Source organism: Cokeromyces recurvatus (assembly GCF_025118155.1).
Source record: "Cokeromyces recurvatus strain NRRL 2243 chromosome Unknown BX663scaffold_8, whole genome shotgun sequence".
Taxonomy (NCBI): domain Eukaryota; kingdom Fungi; phylum Mucoromycota; class Mucoromycetes; order Mucorales; family Mucoraceae; genus Cokeromyces; species Cokeromyces recurvatus.
In genome coordinates this window covers 589610-613864 of record NW_026251394.1, presented here as the reverse complement: position 1 = coordinate 613864, position 24255 = coordinate 589610, and the positions used below count along the sequence as shown (strand labels likewise).

General features: G+C 29.5%; 9 protein-coding genes across 9 annotated transcripts; 8 read left to right on the top strand and 1 right to left on the bottom strand.

Annotated features, from left to right (window-relative positions):
- The first annotated feature begins 111 nt into the window (after positions 1-111).
- On the top strand, positions 112-585 carry BX663DRAFT_504832 (uncharacterized protein). The gene has a single exon (XM_051526976.1). It carries the CDS (start codon positions 218-220, stop codon positions 542-544), a length of 327 nt encoding a protein of 108 aa, XP_051384354.1. The 5' UTR covers positions 112-217; the 3' UTR covers positions 545-585.
- Positions 586-3989: 3404 nt separating this feature from the next.
- BX663DRAFT_542034 (uncharacterized protein) lies at positions 3990-4972 on the top strand. The gene has a single exon (XM_051530800.1). The coding sequence runs from the start codon at positions 4005-4007 to the stop codon at positions 4920-4922; it is 918 nt and encodes a 305-aa protein (XP_051384353.1). The 5' UTR covers positions 3990-4004; the 3' UTR covers positions 4923-4972.
- Positions 4973-8810: 3838 nt separating this feature from the next.
- Positions 8811-9989, top strand: BX663DRAFT_340247 (uncharacterized protein). The gene is made up of 4 exons (XM_051522145.1): positions 8811-9114; positions 9208-9245; positions 9323-9355; positions 9437-9989. Exons 1-4 carry the CDS (start codon positions 8899-8901, stop codon positions 9852-9854), a joined length of 705 nt encoding a protein of 234 aa, XP_051384352.1. The 5' UTR covers positions 8811-8898; the 3' UTR covers positions 9855-9989.
- A 34-nt stretch (positions 9990-10023) lies between these two features.
- On the top strand, positions 10024-11847 carry BX663DRAFT_504824 (uncharacterized protein). The gene is made up of 2 exons (XM_051526975.1): positions 10024-10060; positions 10123-11847. The coding sequence occupies exon 2, from the start codon at positions 10187-10189 to the stop codon at positions 11660-11662; it is 1476 nt and encodes a 491-aa protein (XP_051384351.1). The 5' UTR covers positions 10024-10060; positions 10123-10186; the 3' UTR covers positions 11663-11847.
- Positions 11848-13579: 1732 nt separating this feature from the next.
- Positions 13580-16013, top strand: BX663DRAFT_550745 (uncharacterized protein; the record flags this gene model as incomplete). The annotated part of the gene is made up of 4 exons (XM_051531233.1): positions 13580-13720; positions 13838-14103; positions 14151-15936; positions 16005-16013. The coding sequence occupies 4 exons, from the start codon at positions 13580-13582 to the stop codon at positions 16011-16013; spliced, it is 2202 nt and encodes a 733-aa protein (XP_051384350.1).
- A 135-nt stretch (positions 16014-16148) lies between these two features.
- BX663DRAFT_470476 (UDP-glucose 4-epimerase) lies at positions 16149-17705 on the bottom strand. Its single transcript, XM_051524129.1, has 4 exons — positions 17634-17705; positions 17168-17556; positions 16803-17065; positions 16149-16730 (listed from the first exon to the last, which is right to left on the bottom strand). The coding sequence occupies exons 1-4, from the start codon at positions 17677-17679 to the stop codon at positions 16361-16363; spliced, it is 1068 nt and encodes a 355-aa protein (XP_051384349.1). The 5' UTR covers positions 17680-17705; the 3' UTR covers positions 16149-16360.
- A 1583-nt stretch (positions 17706-19288) lies between these two features.
- BX663DRAFT_504820 (uncharacterized protein) lies at positions 19289-20505 on the top strand. The gene is made up of 4 exons (XM_051526974.1): positions 19289-19414; positions 19510-19542; positions 19632-20241; positions 20309-20505. The coding sequence occupies exon 3, from the start codon at positions 19784-19786 to the stop codon at positions 20078-20080; it is 297 nt and encodes a 98-aa protein (XP_051384348.1). The 5' UTR covers positions 19289-19414; positions 19510-19542; positions 19632-19783; the 3' UTR covers positions 20081-20241; positions 20309-20505.
- A 966-nt stretch (positions 20506-21471) lies between these two features.
- BX663DRAFT_504811 (uncharacterized protein) lies at positions 21472-22597 on the top strand. Its single transcript, XM_051526973.1, has 7 exons — positions 21472-21801; positions 21871-21982; positions 22059-22099; positions 22160-22203; positions 22273-22294; positions 22374-22386; positions 22461-22597. Exons 1-7 carry the CDS (start codon positions 21562-21564, stop codon positions 22580-22582), a joined length of 594 nt encoding a protein of 197 aa, XP_051384347.1. The 5' UTR covers positions 21472-21561; the 3' UTR covers positions 22583-22597.
- BX663DRAFT_340006 (uncharacterized protein) lies at positions 22519-24175 on the top strand. Its single transcript, XM_051522144.1, has 5 exons — positions 22519-22729; positions 22831-22996; positions 23063-23316; positions 23383-23666; positions 23729-24175. The coding sequence occupies exons 1-5, from the start codon at positions 22620-22622 to the stop codon at positions 24106-24108; spliced, it is 1194 nt and encodes a 397-aa protein (XP_051384346.1). The 5' UTR covers positions 22519-22619; the 3' UTR covers positions 24109-24175.
- The last annotated feature ends 80 nt before the right edge of the window (positions 24176-24255 follow it).

Sequence of the window (24255 nt, the reverse complement as noted above, 5' to 3'; positions counted from 1 at the left end):
TCCATTCTAATTTCTCTTTTTTTACCTATGTCACATTTCCTTTGGTAGCTCTACTCCTCTACAAAAAAAAAAAAAAAAAAAAAAAAAAAAAAAAGCATATTCAATTTATGGTGCAAATATGAAAATTTGAAGTGACGTGAATTTTTAGCCAGCTAAAATAAAGTACAGTGTGCTTTTTATTTTATTTTATTTTTTTTTATTTTAGCAAGTTATAGTAATGAATCCACCAACCCAAGATGTCCATAATTTTGTACAATCCCACGTAATGCATAATGGAAGACAACTACAATACATTCGATCATGTTTTGCAGCTATTGCGGGATCAGCAGCTGGTATTTTGGGCCTTACAAATCTATCCGGTTTTCTATTTTACGCACTTAGTTGGTTCATCTTGTCAGCTTTATTAATTACCAGGACATCAGGAGGAAAAGCTTATTTTGTAAATGGTTATAAAGACATTGCATTTAATGGTATATTTAGTGGCTTATTATCCTATGTCTTATTTCATACTTTGCTATATGGTCTTGTTCACTTGTATCAATAATAATAATAATAATAATAATAAAAATAATAATAATAATAAATTACGCCTAAACTATATAATTTAATCGAATCAATTTTTTTTTTTTTTTTTTTTTTTTTTTTTTTTTTTGGAACAGCTTGATGTAAAAATATATCCGTAATTTTGCTGTCTACTATTGGATTGTCGGGTTAAAGTTACGTGTTCTAGTTTAACATTTTTCAAGCTACATGAACAATACGAAAATTGTTAAGAGTCGAATAATAATAATAAAAGTTTGTTAGAATGGATTAGAAGATGAAGATGTAAATGTATAATTATACACTATGCAAATCAAATAAACTTTAGGAGTTATAACATAGTTTATTATCTTTTTTTGACAAATAATTATAATGAATCTATTCAGAAGAAGAGAAGCCCCTCCCCCAACCCACCTGCCCATTTTATCATTTTCTTAATAAAGAAAAGAATTCATTCTTTATCACTCAAAGAATAATAATAAAAGATGTAGAGGCAATCATAACTTTATCTATACAGAATGAATAATTTAATCTTTTATTCTTGTAGAAAACGTTCACAAGTAGTTGATAAAGTATTATGTTATTGTTCACTAGTTTGGAATATAATAGCTTTAAATCTTTAGATAGAATGAAGCTAAAAGGTTGCTTTCAATAGTTACTACTTGCTCATCTAGTTCTTGATTATTCATTGTTATAAAAACAACAACAGCAACGAAAAAAAAAAAAGAAAGGCCCTATAATATTATATAATTTGTTTCCTTGATGACCTTGTACAAAACAGGTAATTGGGAATGTTTATTATTCTATATGAAATTATTATAGTAAAATGCTTATACGATAGTATATTATGATGCTATAAATACTATTGTGAGTGATACTCTGGTTCTATGGATTAAAGTTATTTAATGTAGACAAATTGAAGATATAACACAACTGTAACATAACTAAATTATCATCAGTTGAAAATATTCATCTACTACTGTAAATAATAACTGCTTATATTAAATAATACTTTGCTCTAAATAAGCCCTTCTTTTTTATCGTGCGGAAAAAAAAAATCAGGATGCATAAACTGAAAAAAAAAAAAAATGATACGGAAAAAATAGGTAGCACAAATTTAACCCGAAAATACAATAATGTTGCCGGTGGCAATGGACGGAAATTGAAAAGTAACTAGTAGTTTACCATTGGCGTAATTAACGGTTAAATCTTTCTTAAATTGCGGTTTTGCTATTCCCAGATAACGGTTAACAAAATCTCAAATAGCGATATAGTCTAACCCAGAATTGCGCTTTATTGCATTCTGATTATATTTAAATAACAAATGAGTACTTTTTTTTTATAGAAACAGACAACAGAGAGAGGTTAGAGACCAGCAAGGGAAGAATGAGACAATAATGGCAGACACCTAGTCTTCTACCACATATAATTAAAATAATAATAATTTAAGTATTGGGTTCTCTGGTCCAAAACGACAAAGGCAACTACTGTGATTAAGTTAAGAGCTACATGTTGATGATTTGACTCAGTCCAGATTCGTAAAACTTAGCAATACTAAATGGCTGGTATATCTTGATAGTAGTAGTAATAACTGCTTACATGTTGTACAGTTGACAACATTACTTGGATTACTTTATATTATGCGTTGTTGTAGCTATTGTATTAGATAGATTGAACTTTTCATTTTTTTTTTCTTTGGTGATTCAAATAATTCTTCATAACTGTAAACATTTATTCAATTTGTATAAAGAAATAAATCAACACTATTTTTTTTACTTGTAAATATTGTCTATTAAATTACTATTGGAAACTGTTTTTTTTTCTGCAAGTCAGTACAATTGGTGATGAGACTGGCATAGGTTGGACTTACTACAATCACTTTTTTCTTTAACACTAATAAAATTCAACATATCTACAAGAAACCAGTCGTTAATATTGTATAATAATGTGTTTAATATATAATTATATATGTATTATTGTTCATGTCTCCTGCCACATCAAGTTTATCCAAGTTAGCATCCCTTACTACATCTCAGAATGTAATGGAATCCGGTACCTTGCAACTGGAAGAAGTGAATAGAATAGAATTTCAATTAATGATCAATTCTTTAGTTTAGAATGTATGTTATTGAACAGTCTGACTCGATTTCGATTAGCTATTCTTCAGGAGATTTCTTGATATAACCATCTACGATCAAATTTTCACTCTTGAATTTTTTAATGTATACTCTGCAGAAATTTTATGCCATATCATCTATTAAATAACATTTTTCAAAATAGTTTAAATGAAGTTCTGATTCCTTGTTACCATGATAATCCTTTTTTAATATAAATAAGGACCTAGTTTGCTGGGAGGATTTTTTCCCGTTATCTTCTATTCATTTTTTTTTCTTTTAATTTCCACCATCAAAAGATCTAGGCTTTTATCATTACACCACGTTTGGAACGAATTTAAATACCTTTGGTCAAAAATATCAGAGTAATTCAACACTGTACAGAAAATTCGTTACAACAGTATGTTTTGGTTTTTATAAATATCACTGTTTTTTTTGGATTATCAGCAAGGTAATTGGTGTTCATTCATTGAATTAATTGTACCGCGCTTGCTAGAAAAAAAAAAGTTACATAGAAAAGCAAATATCCTCTTTAGTCCCTTCAGTTTCAGAAGAATACAAATCGTATTTAAAAGGGTTATAAGTTACTGCTAGTGGGTGAACTATCAAAGACTCAGCTGGTTCATCAATATAACATGGTTCAAAATACTTTTTGTCATCAACTTTTTCATTCGTATTTTTGCATTTTCCTTGGTGTATAGTTTGAAAAGAAAATATAAACTGCCTGTTCTTTTGTAATAATCATGACGATAGGGATTTTTTTAAAAAAAAAAAGTAACAGAGATTAATCATGCAGCTCAAAATCAACCATGCAAGTCGTGATATTTTGACGTATGAATCTGTTTAGCTTTATAGTATAAGACGAAAGAATAAGAAAGGAACCCTTATTAAAATAATGTGTTCAAAAACGGTTTTCATTATTTATAAAAGAAAACAAATAAACAAAAAAAAAGTGCTCATTTGTTATTTAAATATAATCAGAATGCAATAAAGTGCAATTCTGGGTTAGACTATATCGCTATTTGAGATTTTGTTAACCGTTATCTGGGAATAGCAAAACCGCAATTTAAGAAAGATTTAACCGTTAATTACGCCAATGGTAAACTACTAGTTACTTTCAATTTCCGTCCATTGCTATCGGCGGCACTGTATACCAGAATTCTCCTGTTTTGTTAACAGAGCAGCCTAAAAAAGAATATTTTTTTTTCCTCGTAATATATATTTACTAAAATAAGTAGACTTTTCTCTTTATTTTATTTTTTTTCCTCCTTATTCTACTTTACTTTATCAACAAGTTATAGTTTTATTCTCTTTCTCTTCTTCTTTTTCTTTCTTTTTTTTTAATATTCAATGCCAATTTCTTTCATTCCTGAATATTATCAAAATAATAGCGATAGAAGATGCTCAGACCCAAATTTATATAGTTTAAGGAATACGCCAAGTGTATCATTATCAAATAGTAATTTTGTTTATTTACCACCTCTACTAGCTTTAACCAATAAAGATTTATTTGAAAAGCATCACCAGTTTTCAGATACATCATGTCAAGAACGATCGATTATAATTAATAAGCTCATTGATGCCTCTGCTGATATTATTGATTCTATTTGGATAAATAAGCCTCATAAGCAATTTTCAAATATCAAAATACTATCTACATCTTGTTTTATTCGAGAAATTTTGAAAAGGTCAAGAGCAACTTACTCCATGTTACAGCTTGCTTTATTTTATATTTTTCGTATGAAAAGACTGATGTCGATGACAGGTATACAACAAAAACATTGTTTTTGCTACCGAAAACATAATCAATTTGTTTGTTGTGGCCGACGTATGTTCCTAGCAAGTTTAATAGTGGCATCCAAATACTTGAATGATAAGCATTATCGAAACCAGACATGGTCAAAGATTGCGAGTTTACCCATTTCAGAAATTAATACGATCGAGTTTGTATTTTTAAAACTCATTGATTATCAGCTGTATGTCAGTAAACCACTTTATGACAAATGGGTATCTTTATTATATGATTATATTCAAAGAAAAAATTCAGCACATCCTTTTACTCAATCTCGTTCTTTAAGAAATGAAGTCAACTTTGACTACTCAATATCATTTCAAAATCAGAGTACCCCTTCAGAAGAATCAACACCTAATCGTACATCATCATATAGTGTTATACCAAACTTATTACCTCTCTCATATGGAAAGAAAAGGCCTGGTTCTTTTTCAACTTCTAATAGTATTCCTACAAAGCAATTACGTCTGATATGATACAATATATATCCAAACTATTTGTATATAATAAATGTATATATTAATTATTTCTATTTTTTTTTTTTACGTTTTTTTTTTCTTTTTTATACCAATTCATAAATATCTATTATTATACAATACTCTTTAATACTAGCTTATTATAACTTTTTTTTTTTTTTTTTTTTTTTTTTTTTTTTTTTTTAGATATAGATATATTGTATATGTATATATCCCGGACCTTATTCCCTTCCTCCTTCTTTCAGGATTTTCAATTCAAGCGACTGGATACAATTACATATCTAAAATACGAATACTATAATTCAGGGAGAAAATAAATCGCCAAGGGAATGGTAATAATATTAAAAATCGTACCAAGTTTTTGGAGAAAAATAAAATTTTTATCACCTAATATATAATTCTATCCTCTTTGGTTTAGAGGGATGATAATAGATTTAGACTTGTAGCTTTAAAGATGAGCTGATGTACCAGGATTTGAGTTTTTTATTATTATTATTAGTTGACAGAGAAAGGGAGTTTAGAAAATCTAGGTAATTATAGTATGGTCGAACACAGTTAGAGAAAAGGCATGAACAACTAACAAATAGAGTAGAAATAGCATATATTAAATTAAAATAGAAATGAGGACCCTAATTTAATATTTAACTGAGTTATTGCTTTGATAATAAGACAAAAGTGTGCTTATTTCTCTTTAAGGTAATCTTACTTTTAATGGAATTATATGGTTATAATGAGATGATATTTAAGGTAGAAAAAAAAAAGAAAGAAAGAAAAGAAAAGATGCAGGTTAATATCCAACAAGTTAATTAAAAAAAGCTTGCTTATTTTTAGGCAGTAAAAGTAAATATATATTATGGAGGCTGAATGAATAAACTCTTATTAGCTGATCAAAGAATCATACACACCTAATTTTCAAAACTTTACTCTGTATTTACTCCCTTCCACCACCTTTATTTTATTTTATTGTGTTTAATCTATAATAGAATTTTGTAAATACGAGTGATACTCTAAATGATAATTATGCTATAGTTTGAACTAAATAGATAGATAGTGTAAGTTTATGTGTTGCAAAAATAAATAAATAAATAAATAGAATGAACTCCACTAGTATTAGTCTGTTATTAAACAAAGAGTTTATGATGAGGCTTATCTAATCAGTCACAAGTACATACTGTTATCACAAAACGCTATTCTCCTCATTAGTATAATAGCTTCATTGGGGTTTAAAAGAAACTATTTGGTAATAGTAGAGACTAGTTTTCATTGAAAAGAAAAGAAATAATAAACCCGTTCAGTCTCATTATTCTTTGTAGAACCCATTGTTTTGTGATAGACTTCATTTATTGTACTTTAGTTATTTCATAACAGCCTAAACCCTCCTCCTCCTCATCCTCATTCTTCTTTAAATATCTTTGAATTATAAAGCTCTATGTTAGCAATAGATGAATATACCAAAAGCGGATTACAAGACGTGATACCAAAGGATAAAGGTTTAAAGATAATCCAAAAATATTAACAGTTCAAACCAGCCTCAAGGAAAGGAGAACTTTGTACAAAAGGTTTATTTTATTTTTTTTTATCATGATTTCATATCAAAGATATTTTCTTGTAGACATTAAAAATGAAGACGTTATTTAAACTCTAACTAGATCAGATCAAAGAAAGTAAACCTCAATTTATTTACATACTTCCTTCTTCAAGTATATGAAATAATGTATTTTTATTCGTAGTTAGTAGTCAATATGATTTTATTATGGTAGCTAAAGTACAATTTATCCCAGACATGAGCTTATTATGTATGCAAATTATATCTTTAAAAAATCATCATTTGCTTTACTGCAACTTTTATGATCATTACTCGGTCTCAACCATCTTTTTACTTTTTGTTTTCATATATCCATAAACGTCATTAGAGACTATCATTTCTTATTTATTTTTAGTTTCTTTGTTTTTGTTTCATGATAGAAACTATAAAAGTATTTTATTATATTTATACACACAAGGATAAACGTATTTGCTTTTCGGTGACTTGTTCCGAAAATATGAATGGTCAATCATAGATTGATAGATAGATAGATGATTACCTTTTTTTTAAAAAAAAAAAAAAAAAAAAAAAAAAAAAAAAAAAAAAAAAAAAAAAAAAGAGAGAGAGAGAGATAAAAATAAGACTGCGTGTTATAGAATATGATATATATATATACGTATATCTTGTAATGTTTTAATTTTCATTTATTAAATTTAATATATACACGTTTTCAATAATGTAATAAGAACATGTATAAATTGCACTTTAGCATTTACAAGAAAGTATCATTACTATAGATAAAAAAAAGTCTTGACTCAAATTCTACTTTTTATCACACTATATGTAATAGTATTTTGTTACCCATTGTAAGCAAAAAAAAAAAGAAGAAGACTACTAAGGTTAAAGTAGCATACTTTATATAGTATTATTTAATAAATGAAGTATGTAGTATTTATCTCAACTCAGCAGACTTATTATTATGATTGTCTGTGCATAAAAATAATAAAGTTTTTTTTTTTTTTTTTTTTTTTTTTTTTTTTTTGTGTATGTTGTGTAATAATAAAGCCTAGAATATTAATTTTTATCCTAACATAATTAATATATTAAAAAAAAAAAAAAAAGACAGGTACCTAAATACACTCGATATGAATATATGGTTTACAATAAATTACGAATTATGCAAAGCATAGCATATACAAAAATTATGCGAGTAAAATAAAAAGTATCATCGAATACGATCATTATCAAGATAGAGGGCTGTGCACAGTAGTATCACAACAATAAAATGAAAAGTGTTTGATATGCGTGCTTACCTAATATATCAAAGCGTACATTTTATAAACATTCGAGTATCATCATTCAAGCTTTTTTTTTTTTTTGCGTTCCCACAACAAAATTTTGAAACAAATTTTATAGCATTTGTTGTTTGTCATTTACTATTAATTGACATTTGCTAGTAGTAGTAGTAGTAGTAGCAGTAGTAGTAGTTGTTGTTGTATTCATATTGTATGTTTATAAGTGTAATAAATGATTTGGTTACAGACCATTTAAAAGAAATTGAATATATCCAGTTCTAAGCTTGTTAGTATAATTGTATCTACTTTTATTTTTCTTTTTATTAGGTAGCACATCCGTATAATTTTAGATATTATCAATAACAAATGTATTGCTCATTCCCTCCACACGCACACACCTTCTTTTTTTTTCTCACATTATTATACCCTTTCTTGATTGTTTAAGCTTAAATGTAACAAAATGATGTAGATTGTCATAGAACAAAGCCTCATTTAGTTTGGTTCTAGAAACCAACCTTTTGCTATATGATGAGCACTTGTTAATGTCTTGAAACAGTAGATCAGTAAAGTTAATTTTCCGTATACAGATTACTTTCTCTATATAATAATATTTACATCATATTCATAATTCACATTACGAAATTATATATGTTGTTTAACAGGTTATAGATATATAACCTATCATTTTAAACACCACACACTATAAAAGAAAAGAAAATAAGTAAAGAAAAATAAAGGAAAGAAAGAAAATTTAAAAGAAAAAAAAAACTGAGATAATGTATCCCTTTATATAGTTTTTATCCTTTTTTTTTTTTTGCATGTGAAAATTATAGATGAAATGTACTTATTGATATGTTGAATAGAATCTGACAACAAGTATCTTATATTTTGGACACCCCTTATTTACACACCTAAATAGTTGCACTGGGTTACATCCTTTGTACAACAGGTTAGGTGAACAGACCAACATGTACAAAGAAGCCGAAGATTAAATAATAAAATAGGCTTAATCTTTACATTACACAAGCATACTAATAATAATATATAAAGCCATTCTAATTTATTTTAACTTTTTCTTTTTTTTATTATTATTTTTTATTAAGAAAAGAAACAAAAAAAAACGAATATACCCTACCTTCTCTTTCTTATTTTAATAATGAATACAAATCCTCATGCTTTACTACCAACAACAAGGCTACAAAGCGAAACTGATTTAGCAAGTTTATTTGATTCTAATCTTCAGATCTTGTCCTTGTTTCATTCCTCATCCACAACAACAACAAACACTTCTTCTTCTTCACCTATAAATTCGCATTATGATGATGATGATAGTTTAGATACGAAAAAAGATGAATCTGATTCGTTAATAAATGTATGTGATAATTTCTCATCTAAAGTATACGTATAAAAATGTATATTTATTTATTTATATAATGTTTATTCACTTATAATCAATATCTACTAGGGCAATTTTCTTGATTTCATATCCTATCAGGATGAAAAGTAAGTAATAAAATTAAATATATAAAAAACGTCAATTTAATTATTTGTTGCCACATTTTTCTCTTTGTTATTATTAGTTTATTACCGATTATAAATAATGACAATAAAAGGTAAAATGAGATAATAATAAAAAAAATTAGGATAATCAAAAAAAAAAAAAAAAAAAAAAACTAACAATTGTATTCTACTAGTCAACAACACCTTCAAATTCAAATACTCGGAGTACCAAACAAGGGCGCAAAATCTCGCGTTGAAACTCAAATTAAACTTTGTATTCAATTAAGAGGAGAGAATGAAAAGAAAGTATTAAATTGGTCTTATATTCGATTAAATGAAAATATGATAGCTAAATCTAGATTACGTAAAAATTATCAACAATCTACTTTACTATTATTGGATGGTTCTACTATGATCTCTGATGAATCAAAGGTATTGCAATTAGATGCAAAGGTAATATGTGCAAGTAAGAGTAACACAATTACAGATTGTCATCAACAATCGATTCGAATGTGTATGAGCTGTGTACGACGTGAAGTAAGTAAGTTTTTTATTTATTCTTTGTTTAAAAAAAAAATACAATACATATTATCTTCTTCTTCTCCTTCTTAACGTCTTCTTTATTAGAGAAAAAGAGCTGATAGGTCAAATAAAAAATCAAAGTCATTTAAAGAAGAAGATGGAAATTTGGAAGCTGAAAGAGATCGTATTTTATTATTTAATTGTAATCCTTTAATCAACTTTTCTTCAGGTGATGCCATTTTACCTACTCGTATTACTTGTTATTGTAGACATCATAATGAAAAAGTCGGTTTCAGGTAATGAATATCGAAGTATGGATACATGTATTGATTGTGTTTTAATAATTTATTATTTATAGAATTTGTTTTTCTTTGAAAGATAATAAAGGAAATACAGTGGCTAAAGGTATATCTCCTCCAATTATGATCACGGACGATCATAAAAGCTCAAAAAAGTTACGAAAAGAAAATATAATCTCTTTAAATCAATCTTGTAATCGTAAACGTTCAAGGAAAGGTCAATCATTAGATAACAGTCACTTTACACTCTCTCATTCTCCTCTTACTCCTGTTTCGTCTCGTAGAAGTTCTATAACAAAGGAGAAGAATCCGATAGTAGCACAGACTGGGTCCCTCAATGTCCCTTTCATGAAGGAACCTTTATCCCATGCTTCAGAATTTATCACTCTAATAGAGGATGATACCACCACCACCACCACAACCTTATCTGATCATGTAAATACTATACAAAAAGAGGTAAATCAGAGTGAGGATCAATCACCCTTCATGTTTAATCTCTTTCAACAGTCACATCCTACTACTACTACTATCGACTACAATCATCATACTAGTCATAATCCAACACCTCAGCAACAGGAAGAAATACACGAAGATTGGCCTTTCAATCGTCGACGTAAAATTTCTCACCAAGAAGAAGACTATACGGATTTAACACATCATAATAATAATTTGAATCAAAATGAGCTTACTTCATCCTTATTACTTTTTGACAGTATACCTCAATTAGAAAGACTTGTACCTTCTCAGGGCCCTACTTACGGTGGTATTGAAGTGACTTTATTAGGTTCAGGTTTCTATCAGGGATTGACCTGTTTATTTGGAGATCATGTGGCAACAACTACATTTTGGAATGAAAATACTTTGGTCTGTATTCTTCCTCCTGCAACTCATACAGGTCCCGTTGTTGTCTCCTTTAAAGAACATCCTTTACTCGTCTTGGGTGGTCAAGATGTTGCTATTTTTACTTATTATAATGCAACAAATCAGGCCCTTCTAGAACTTGCTCTTCAAGTGGTAGGCTTAAAGATGTCAGGAACATTACAAGATGCAAAACAAGTTGCTATGAATATTGTTCAGGGCGGTAATCATAATACCAGAGATCCATATTCCAAGTCGTCACCACAAGAAATAGTAATGAATTTATTATTATCATCACACACATCATTTAATTTATTACAAACCAATTCAAGTGGTCAAACTTTACTTCATCTTGCCGTCTTGCTTGAAAATAAGCCACTCGTTCAAATCCTACTTGACTTGGTAAAAGAAGAAAGACACAAGCTATTAAATGCAAAAGATAAAAATCAAATGACTGCTCTTCATTTTGCTAAATCAAAAGAAATGATTCATCTATTACTTAAAGCTGGTGGTGTTCATCTTCCTACACTACAAGAATCGAAATGGGCTTTGCCTTCTTCTTTACCGAATACCAAAGAAGAAGAAGTCTTGAATTTGTTTTATTATTTAAATAGAAGAGAAATACCTAAAAAGATGAATACTCTCAAGCGAATATCTTTATCTGGAAGAAATACTAAATTTTCTATCCTTCCAACAATATATGAACTTTTAAAATTTCTTAACATTTGTATATACTATTAATATTAAAGAATGGGCTTGATTTAACTATTGAAACAGCGCCTATACGATTCAATGATAAATTTATTAAAAAGTGGTCATAATGAGCACAATAGTTTAAATAACTACATTGCCCGAATCAGTTTGTAAAGTTAAGAATAATAATAAAAAACCCCCACCTCCTGAGAGTCAAGAGGGAAAATGAAAAAGTATTGAGGAATAAAATAAAAGGGAGGAAAGTAAAACAAAAGAAAGATAGGAAAAAAAAAAAAAACAGAAATAAGATAGAGACACTAGCATTTTTATCATTGCAACCATTTCACCAGATGATCGCCAATATCAGCCGGAGGAGGAAGAAGATCTTCATTATGAAAAATAGGATCCAATTCATGTAAGATCAGGCAAACTTCAGACCAACGTACAGACCAGGAAGAGTTGGTTTTTTCAAGGGTAACAAATTTGGTAAGAAATAAAGAGGGTCTTTGATGGATCTAGACATTTGTAGACGGTGTGTGTGTGCGGACATTAGATAGCATGGGCACGAGAAAGATTGACTGTAGAATGGAAAGGACAGGAACGAGGTCACAGCGCTTATACAGTAATTTAACTTGAAATAAAGACAGATTACAAAAAAAAAAAGACGAATAAGAATCCAATTTGAGAAGGAACAAGAGACGAATTACTGGCAAATTACCTGTAGATATCTAAATCACTGTTTCTAACGAAAATGTTTCCTCTACGGTGATTTCTCTGCAAAATACAGCAGGTCTACTGAAATGTTGTTCTTGATCTAAGCTTGATTTCTCTATCAAGTATTGCTGTGGCACCTGACATCTGGCCTTTTATCCTAACCGTATCCGATATTCTTCATAGCATCACCAAACGCAACGAGAGGTACACAATGAGAAGGCTTAAATTTGGCTTTTTTTCTCCCCATTTTGCCGGCTTCTTTCTTGATGTAGTTTTATATTTATCATCATATATAATTTGTAGGTTCCTTTTGTCCTCTCGTTTCTTCTTATCTCTTGTTTTCTGTTCTTTCTTGTATTCAGTCTTTTGGCTTTATTGTACTTTTTTTCCTCCATTAAATAAGATGTTGGTCATATCTTTATTCGATCTTTGTCTGCCTTGAATTATCATTGAAACAAAAGGGTTGCAGACCTTTCATTGTAGAACCTGAAGATTTGGGGACACATGTTTGAGAGCATATATACTAACTTTTGCAGCAAGACATTAACGTCACTAAAAAAAAGCGTGATATATAGCCATCGTCATATCAGCATGAAAATCAAGATGGTATGCTAATTTTTTTTAAGAAAGCAAAGCCCAACAACTCTTATAGCATTTAATTCAAACATTACCTTAGGTGTTATTTACAGGCAAAAGATTTGGCTCGTCTGTAAAACCAAGACAATTTGGACACAAGTAATATTTGTCCAATAAAAAATGCAGAAACGGCAAAAAACAATCCCATAGTGATTTCTATAACATCTAAATATAAAATCTTAATCGTCTATTTTTTTTTGACAATAGTCTTAATCTCAAGTTAAAAAACAGTAGCTAACATCTTTTATAATTAAAAATAGTTACATTATTAAATTACATTCATCTTTGTCAATTAAACTCTTTTTTCGTATTAAAATCGTTTGGCAGGAGTAATAAATATAATATAGACTACCCTTTTGTCTTTACCAACTTTTAATTCTTTGAGTCTACTTAATAATACCTTAGAGTTTTAACCCACATCAATCAAAATTTCTACATGTTACATTAACACAAATCATTAGCCTTTAATTATCACTATTATTATTTGTTTTATTCAATTTTCTTATAATTCAACGAGTTCTTCATCGTACGGAGTTTTAAAGTATCTTCTATATCAAGATTCTGACAAACTTTTTCTTACTTTTATAACCCCTTTTTTTTTGTATTACTAATTCAATGACAGATCTTGCTTCAACCTATCTCATTCTTTGGGCATCTCAAACAGGTAATGCTGAATGGATTGCCAAAAACATTCATACAGAAGCAGGAAAGAAAGGATATACTGGTGAATGCCATGTTATGGATGATTTTGAAAATGTAAAATTTATAAACATGAGCTTTTTTTTTTTTTTTTTTTTTTTTTTTTTTTTTTGAGTAATTCTCTAATCTTTCTTCCAATTTCCTCTTTTCCCCCCTTTTCTCTCTCTACTTTAGGTACCACTTCAAAAAGCAGGAATTATTATCTTGGTAACTTCAAATACAGGTGATGGAGATGCACCTGATAATGCTCTCAAATTTTGGAGATTCTTGCGTCGCAATAAGGATAAAACTTATTTTGCTCATGCTCGTTTCACTGTATTGGGTTTGGGTGATAGTAATTACTCCAATTTCAACAATACGGGTAAAAAAATCGAAAAAAAGTTCAAGGAATTAGGTGCTACTGTATTTTATGAAAAAGGCTTAGCAGATGACGCTGAAGGGTATAATAATAAATAGATACAAATTAAAATCTAACCATTTATAATAGATTAGAAAATGTAGTTGATCCTTGGATTGAAAAACTATGGGAAGTATTACCTACAGTATTAGAACAGAACACAGAGTTATCCGTTGTTGATTCTATTGAAGTTGAAAAAAAATTAGAAAAACAAATGACAGAACTTCAAATTGATCCTGTCTCTGTTCCTTATTCTATGAAAAACCGTAAAAAGACACTTCCAGATTTGGTTGAAAAATACATCAACTTGGAAAATAGTTTAGTAAAGAAGATGGAAAAGGAAATTCCTATTGAAGATCATAATAAAGAAAAGGTCTTTAAGAAGGCTTTCCCTCTTCAATTTAGTTTAGTTGGATTAACTCCCGGTGCAAAGTTAACAGGTCTACCTCGTGTACCAGTTCCTGTAACGAAATTAACAAAGTTAGAAGGCCATAAGAAAGAAAGCAATAAAGTGACTTTGGATCTCTCGAGTGGGAAAGTGCCCGATTTTGTAGTTACACCTACTCCTATTACATATGCACCTGTAACGATGGTATCTTGTTTAACATCCTCTGATGCTATCAAACGTACCTTGGAAATTGAAATAGATATAGGTGAAGGAACTGAATATGAGCCTGGTGATGCCTTTGGTATAGTGGCACCTAATGATGAGGCATTGGTAGAGGCTATCTTTCGCCGCTTAAATATCTCTGAAGATGAATATCTTTATCAGTTATACAAGTTAGAAGGTGGAGATAATTTACCCAGTCATTTACAAAAGGCCAATTCAAGTACACTCTTTGAATTATTTTGTTATGGTCTTGATCTTACAAGTCAGCCTCGTAAGGCCCTCTTCCGTATGCTTGCTGATTATGCTTCTGATCCTAAAGAAAAGTTATCATTGATGTACATTTGTAGTAAACAAGGTGCTGCTGTCTTTAATGCTATTCGTGATGAATCACCCAACTTACTCGATATCCTTGAAACATTCCCTAGTTGTCAACCCCCTCTTGAACGACTCTTGGATCTCTTACCTGCTCATTTACCACGTTTCTATTCCATCTCTAGTTCTCCTCTCAAGCGTAACCATAAAATTCGTTTTGCATTCAATGTGGTTGAATATATAACAGCAGTCGGTAAAGCCGAACGTAAAGGTGTTGCTACAGCCTGGTTGGATAAATTAACACGCAAGATTCCAAGTCGTACAACACCTAATAACGTAGAAGTCCAGATAACAGCAGAAGACAATATTAAAGTACCCATCTTTATTCGACAAAACGTCAATGCCTTTGTCTTACCCAAAGAAACTGAACGTCCCTTGGTGCTTATTGGCCCCGGTACAGGCATTGCCCCCTTTATTGGCTTCCTAGAGCATCGTCAAGCCCAACGCCATATTCGTTTATCGATGGGCAATGTTGTAGGCGCCAGCTCTTCACAACACATTCTTGCTGACTTTGGACCCATCTATGTTTATTATGGTTTCCGTAATCGACACAAGGACTTTTTGTTTAAAAAGGAACTCGAAGAATTTGTTCAAGACAAAACGATTACTCATTTGGCATTAGCCGAGAGTCGTCCAGATGTGGATGATGAAGTTAGAAATAGTCAACTCAAGGTCTATGTGCAGGATTTAATGAAGCGGGATTCAGAAAGATTGTATGACTTGATTGTCAATCAAGACGCTGCTATTTATGTCTGTGGTGATGCCAAGGGTATGGCTAAAGGAGTACAAGACGCATTAGCAGAGATGCTTGTTGAACATCAAAAGATTGATTTAGTTGAAGCAAATAAAATATTAGTGAACTGGATTTCAGAAAAGAAATATCTTCGAGATTTGGTAAGGACTTTTTATTATTATTCATTTTGGGTTTCATTCTATTCACTTTCTAATTTTGAATATTTTAGTGGGCATAGAAGATACTTTTTGGATAAAAATATATAATAGATCTTTTTTATCTACCATTTATATAAAAATACACGTGGAATTTATTTATCAAGTATTACCTCATATTGTCTCGAACTTTATACATGACGAAAAAAAAAAAAAAATAAATAAAAAAATAAATAATAATATGATGACTTTATTATAATGAAATGCTATAATAATATATATATATGTTTATATAGAACAGATAGTGTTAGAATAAAAAATAAAAAAGGGAAATATAAAAAGCGTATATATATATAAATATGTATATAATGTCTTTTTTGTTTGTTTGTTTGTTTGTATGTAAACTTTCTACATATGATATATGATTAATTTAGTGGAGGTAGTTAAGAATAGTCTCAGCAGGAGCCTCAGAAGGATAGTCTTCAAGACCATTAGGATTTTGACTTTGCCATTTCCATAAAGAGGCACAAGCTTCATCCAAAGTGAATTGAACCTTCCAACCTAATTCTTCGTTTGCTTTTTTAGGATCAGCAGTAAGGTTGGGGACATCACCAGGACGACGACCTGTGATCTTGTAAGGTAATTCACGACCGACAGCCTTTTCAAAGGCATGAACCATTTCTAAAACTGTAGAACCTACACCAGTACCCAAGTTATATTCAACACAACCAGGATTTTCTTCAAGTTTCTTAAGAGCAGCTAAATGACCTCTTGCTAAATCAACAACATGAATATAGTCTCTATTGTAACATACATCGTTAATTCACTATTCCTTCTCTTTTCTTTCTTTTTTCTTTTTCTTTTTTTCTTACCTAATACATGTACCATCACGAGTAGGATAATCATTACCAAAGACAGATAAACATTCACGTTTACCAATAGCAACTTGAGCAAAGTAAGGCATCAAGTTATTAGGGATACCAGTAGGATTTTCACCCAAAATACCAGAGGGATGAGCACCAGCAGGGTTAAAGTAACGGAGTAAACCAGCATTCCAATCCTTTTCAGCAGTACAAAGATCACGAATAATATTTTCAACAAAGAGTTTGGTACGGCCATAAGGACTCTTGGCATCCTATTTTTTTTTTAGAAAAAAAAAAAAGAAAGACATACGCGTTAATTATTACTATTAATACTTGCCTCCTCCTGTATTTATATATTAATATATTAAACTTACAGTAGGACAAGTTTCGGGAATAGGAATAATAGGTGGTTCACCATAAACAGTAGCAGAAGATGAAAAGACAATGTTCTTGACATTAGCTTCCTTCATAGCTTGTAATAAGACAATAGTACCGGTAATATTGTTATAGTAGTAATCAAGGGGAATCTGGGTTGATTCACCAACAGCCTTAAGACCAGCAAAGTGAATGACAGAATCAATTGGATGACGATTGAAAACTTCTAAAAGAGCTTTTTTATCGAGAATATCAGCCTTGTAGAAAATAGGCTTCTTTCCTGTAATTTTTTCGATACGACGAACAGCTTCATAAGAGGCATTATAAAGATTGTCATAAATGACTACTTCACGACCAGCTTCTAATAATTCGATAACAGTATGAGAACCTAATAGATAAGAATACAACCAACAAAAAAAAAAAGTTAGGAACATATATTGTAATGTGAATATCTCTAACACTTACCGATATAACCAGCACCACCAGTAACAAGAACAGCCTTTTGAACCATATTTATTTTATGTATTATAATTAAATAATAATAAAAAAAAATAAAATAAAATAAAAAAATTGAAGGGGTTCTTCTTAAATACACTTTTTTTTTTTTGAATAGTTTAAAACGCCGAAATTCAGTTCAGGAATAGTTGACTTATGTAATCTATAGATTTTTCTGAACAAAGCAACTAACATCTGTACCTTTATTATTTTTTCAAATATTCAAAAAAAAAAAGAATCTAATTCTTTGTACATTAACTATTGAAGCTAACGTACGCTAAAAAATACATTTTTTTTTCTTTCAAATATATTTACATTTCTTATTTAAAATACTTAAGCAGGAAAGAATTGTATCGCTTTTTAAAATTTATTCCAGTTTTTTTTTTCTTTGCAGGAATATTGAAACAAAGCTTATAAAATTAGTTTTTATCTTTCCCCTTTTGCCCTTTTTTTTAAGATTTTGTTAAGAAAGCAACACATTGCATACATTATTTCTATGTGTCTATTTTTTTTCTTTTAGTATTTCCTTCCTTTTGCCATGATACTTTCATTACTTGCTTCATAATATTCATCATTTATAAATAGATTTGCTATGTCAACTTTATATAGTATGTGTTGTATTGTCCACTTCTTTGTACCATAAAAAAAATTTGTTTCTTAAATTGGTTTAGTGTTTCATTACATAATCAATATTTCAAATGCCGTTTGAAAAAAAAGGTTCTTCCTTGGTTATAATTATTGATTAAATAATCAAAAGCTTAAACAAATATAGAAATACATACTAGGACAATTAAGCAGTCTTTTCCATTTATATTAATGGCATAATAAATACAAGATATTATTTATTTAATTTAATAAACTTGCCCCAAATCAGACCAATAGATTAAAAAAGTAAAAATGTATGAAAAAAAAGAAATACCCTTCCTTTTTTTTTGAATAAAGCTGATGAATACTAAAGCAAGAAACTATGAAACGTAAAAAAAAAATAAAGCCTTTTCTTTTACCAATATATATATATATATAAAAACAAACACGAGGAAAAGAAGAATTATCTCTTATTACACTACTACATAAACAGCAAGTTCATTTTTTTTAAAAAAAAAACTGACCAAGAACAAAAACAGTCGTTAAATTTAACCACAGAATATCTACTGCCCAAAAAAAAAATCTTGATGAAGATCTGAAATGACAAGCATAACCTAATCTTTCTCTTTTAAATACTGCTGATTTCTTTGTAAATTATCCAAAATTATTTCAGCAAAGTAGTTTAATTCAATCCAGATCTATTTTTAATTAATTGGTAACTAAATTTTATTTTATTTTATTTTTTCAGTCAAACTTATCTGAAAGAAAAAGCTCCCTTTTTTTTTTTTTTTTTTACTGGCAGGAAGCATCGTTGATCATACTGCTAAAAAAGGAAAAAATCAGACGATGAAATAATTAAGGGTTGGCTTGAAGATAAAAATTTAAATTTTATGACGATCTTTCAGAACCTCAGATGGATGTCGCTATTGAGTCTTTTACTGAGAACATTGAAAATCATTACTTGAAAGAAACAGGTATTCATAATAAATAAGCATGACTTATTATTTAGGGACAAGAAATGATGAAAAAAAGCCATTAGCTATAATTTGTTAATATTGCTTGTTTATTATTAAATCAACTATAGTCAAGTAGCTTTTCTACCATAGTCTTCCTTCTCTTATTTTCGTATGCACCTTAGCCCTTGTAGCTCTCCTCGTCTTCTTGAACTTTTGTTTCAATAATAAAGTTTTTTTTTTAGCTCCCTTGAATCAATTAACCACAAGGGCTTTAATTCATTCGATTATATTCATAAATAACTTACTCCCAATTTAAATAGAATATATTTACTACAGTCCTAATATCGTCAATTGGGAAAATAATAGTATGCGTAACATATTCAGTAATTTGAGTTAATATTCTACTGAAGTATTACTTTATTATTACCTAACCAAGTTTCTCTAGTCACATGAAAAATTTTATATGTTGCAAGTATAACCTTTATTATATAATGGGGGGAGGAAGGGAGAGGGAAGGGTGCTCTCCTATTAACCTATTATTTGACTAACATATATCAAACAACTTCAAGCAAGACCCCAATGGTACAAACTTTCGAACATCTTCTTATCATGGAAGAATTATTCATTACGTCTTCGATACAAGAGGTATCAGCATCATATCAGAGAGATCTATATTACGGATGCTATATTCTCTGTGCTTGTTTTCGAGAATCGTATTACGGCCCTTCTTCTTTCCTTTGTCAAATGTTGCTTCAGGGGGGGTTTTTGTCATACTTCTTTTGCTCGATATTAATGAACCACTCAAATATCGATATATTGAGGTCAAGAGATGTCTTTCTTGCAAACAAAACTTTCTATGTCTTGTTGTATTCCTAAAAACAAAACAAAAAAAACGAAAATATGACTGTGCGCTTTAGGTTTCTGCTTTGACTGTATTATTTGATTCATGCCATGTACATTAAATTATATAAGTGGTGAATTTTCTGAATCAAAGGATTGTTATTTGTTGGTCATGGATAACACATCTATGCGAAACTCTGGAAACGTTGAAATAATAATAATAATAGAGGTAGAGAGCTACTAATATGTTCATCATTCTCTTACTCTATTGATTAGTTTAAGTCTATCATAAAAAAAAAAGAAGTCAACAGAAGTCTGTAATGATGCTTCTTATACTTATCATCTTTAAGACTCTATTCAAATTTTTGTGAATATTTTTGAATTATACTTTACAAAAATAATTTATTTAATATCCTTCAAACTTTATGTGTGTTTTACTTTAAACAAATATTTTCATTATAGCAATCTTTAAATAAAAGGCATAATAATTACAGGTTTTTGTAAAGTACAAAATATTACCTAAGCTTGGTTTTGAAGAAAATAATTCGTACCCTTTAGTATAGACCAAAAAGTGTAAGTTATAATCTTTTATATTTATTTACTTCCACATTATATTGGTTTCTAAAAATTTTATATAATGGCCTTGCTTTATTATTTAAAAACAAAACAAAACAAAAAGAAGGCTAAAGAAATCAGTTGTTAATGGTATCATTTTTAAATACACATTCCATAAAGATCAATGTTTACTTTAAACGAGTAAAAAAGAAAGCTATTCAATGCCACATAGATCCTATTAAAAAAAGCAAGAATAGGCCAATATCCACATCTTATTAAAAATCATATTTACCTAAATCTTACTCATTGTTGACATGTAGAGTATTCATCCATATTTTGAAAATAAAATAATAAAAAAAAAAAATAAAAAAGACAATATTGATCCTTGAGCCACGGTCAATGGTTAATAATACTAAGAAGAAACCAAAGGAGCGCTATTGTCATCAGTTTGGGAAACTGATCAAGCTACAAGGAAACAAGCTGACCAGAGACGTATACTGCGCAATGTCCCAACAGCATACGTAGTCCTATTGTCATGTCGTCTTCACATTCAACATCAAGTCAGTTCTTTTTTTTTTTTTTTAATACTTCCATCTCGACAATATTGATCCTTGAGCCACGGTCAATGGTTAATAATATTAAGAAGAAACCAAAGGAGCGCTATTGTCATCAGTTTGGGAAACTGATCAAGCTACAAGGAAACAAGCTGACCAGAGACGTATACTGCACAATGTCCCAACAGCATACGTAGTCCTATTGTCATGTTGTCTTCACATTCAACATCAAGTCAGTTCGAGATGGGTGAAACAGTAATGAAGAAAGAAAAAAGAATTTTTAAAAAATTGAAAAAGAAAAAGAAAAAAAAAATGCTCGCCCCTTCAAAATAATTTGCAAACGTCACTAGTAAGCTCAGACGCGTAAATCACGAACGGAAAAAAGGTATTTCATCATTGTAAATAACAATGAACTTGGAGGATTATCGATTTACATATAATGGCGATGATGTTTATATGCAATTTTTTAAAGAAAAAAGTTTAAAAGACTGGAATTATAAAACATTTAAAAGTCATTTCTCAACACTAAGGAATCCTCCTACAAAGAAAACATTGGTTATAGCGTATAAACATTGTTTAAAGGTTATAAAAAATAATCCTGCAACACCAAAGTGCATAAAACCCCTTATTGAAAAGCTGTTGAAAGATGTATGTTAAAAATGCCATGCACTAGTGTTGTAAAAACAATGTCTCAATGCTTTAATTGTTTACCTGTAGTTAAATGATTCTTCTTCCGTAAGCCCAACAAACGTTTATAATATTAACCAAGGACCATCGTCCATAGTAAATTATGGCAACAATAATAACATTTCTACTGTTGGACAAAAACGTAAATTGTGAATGCTAGTTTCGGTACATGTACGCATAATTAGCTTACTAATTAAAAAAATAAAATAAAAAAATAGGTGTATTTGACAATATCGAGCAAGAACAAACTAAGAAAGACGTAAGATTTATTATTATTTCAATTTGCTAGCTGAATGGTTTTTAATTTGGTCTTTCATAGACACCTTCGTCTGCTAGTAATGTACAGAAATCTCATCAGTTAAGGCAGGTGTTGATATACTAATGAATTCTAGTATAAAAAAATTCACCTATTATATTTTTCTTCCTAAATAGAGACAAAATTGATGATCTTTTTGTAAGTAACTGGATAGCAAGCAATTAAAAGAAATACAAATATATATTAAACGTTATAAATAATAATACATCTTTATTAGAATCCTCTTCCAGGTACATCTATTTTAGTCAATACAAGCAACAAACATACTGTTTTTTTTTTCTTTCACTCATTCGATTCCTTGTAGATTCCTCTTTATCCCCAGCCCAGTTTCGAAACAATATTTATGCTTGTGGTATCAAAATTGTAAGATTTTCATCTGAAGGACGCATTTGCAATATACCTATTGAACTTTTTATAGTTATCTAAAACATCTAACGATTCGGATACAGCATATTTACGACAAATGATCCATTTTTATAAGCCAGTTACCTTAGGTGAAAAATTAGATATGATGTCTGCAAGACTCATGAATGAAATAGATTTAAATGATATTCATCAAGTCAATGCGCTTAAGTAAGGGAATTTCTAAATCCTATCTATGTTCTATCATTCATAGTTTAGATATCAGAATACTAATTCTTTTATATATTTATATATATATATACTTGTTTTAGGCTTTCCTTATCTCGAATAGTTGATACTGTTAATGCTAACGTTAAGTCTATTTTTCAAAAATACATTCAAGATGAGGTATTTTGGCAGAAAATTTCCAACACTAGCATAGAGTTGTGTCCAGGAATGTCTGAAGAAGAGAAGAAGCTATACAATACTATAATACAGGTAATTAGACTGTTCCTATGCCATAAGAAAATAAAAAAAAAAACTAAAATATCATTTTAACATTAGAGAAGCAAAGATGATTGCAATGATAAAATTGACTTGTTACAATTACGATTAAATATTGTTTTAGAAAAAGCAAACATGATCCAGTCGAGTCAAACAAATAATCTAAAACTCCTTGATATTATGGAGATTGTCACTAAAAACTGCACAGATGATATTACAAAAATAAATAAAAAAGAAAGCGAAACGACTTGCTATAGAAAGCTTGCAAAAATATTGGATGAATTATTGGAAGGTACAAATTTAGATATGCTCGAGTAAGTAAATTAATAGAATCAAAGGTTAACATGACTTTAACACGATTTTTTCTTTCCTTCTTATAGTGGAGAAATCACATGCGAAGCAACAAAAATAATTGCCAAAGAGCAAGCTAAAATATTCAGCAACACGATTCGCTTATCACGTAGTTTTGGAAGAAGAATCGATCTTATTTTATCTGCTAAAGAAATTGAACTTTCTGCTAATGAATGGAAAAAAGAAAAGACCGTCATTACACAATCACTTAAACAACAGAACAAAAATTTACGAGTAAACAAAGCTATTTTAACTCATGTAGAAAAGCTGCCATTAGAAAATGAAATATTTATTATCGGAATGGACTGGACTGGTAAAACTGAGGCTTATATTGCTACATATATTTATATACATGTACTTATTTTTGTATGATAGGTTTTATGGGATATATGTTTGGTTTAAAGCATTTAGAAGATATCTATATCGCTAAGCACATAAGCAATTTAATTATACCAAAGTATAGTTGTCAAATATCGTCATTTATAGAAACATTGGATAGGCTATACTCTTGGAAAAACAGTCTTATTATGTTGAAAAATATAGTATTAAATGCCACCTTGAAACATGAAGAATCAGAGTTCTTTGCCCGTGTTGGCACTACCCCTGCTCCTACTCAAGCCAAAAGTCTTTCTCCAAATATATATTTAACACCCCATAGGAAGAAGGCTGTGTATAGTAATATTGACGAAGATATTTATGATGAGGATGTTTATGATGAGGATGACTATAATGACAATGAACATGATATCTTTTAGATGTCTTTCTTCTCTACTGTTTAATGTATTTTTTAATTTACTTTCTTGTTAATAAATATAATAAAATGGAATAAATAAAAAAAAAAGATTAGTTATTGTTTACTCTACTCCTACTATGAACACTCAATCACAGCATTCTTAATTAAA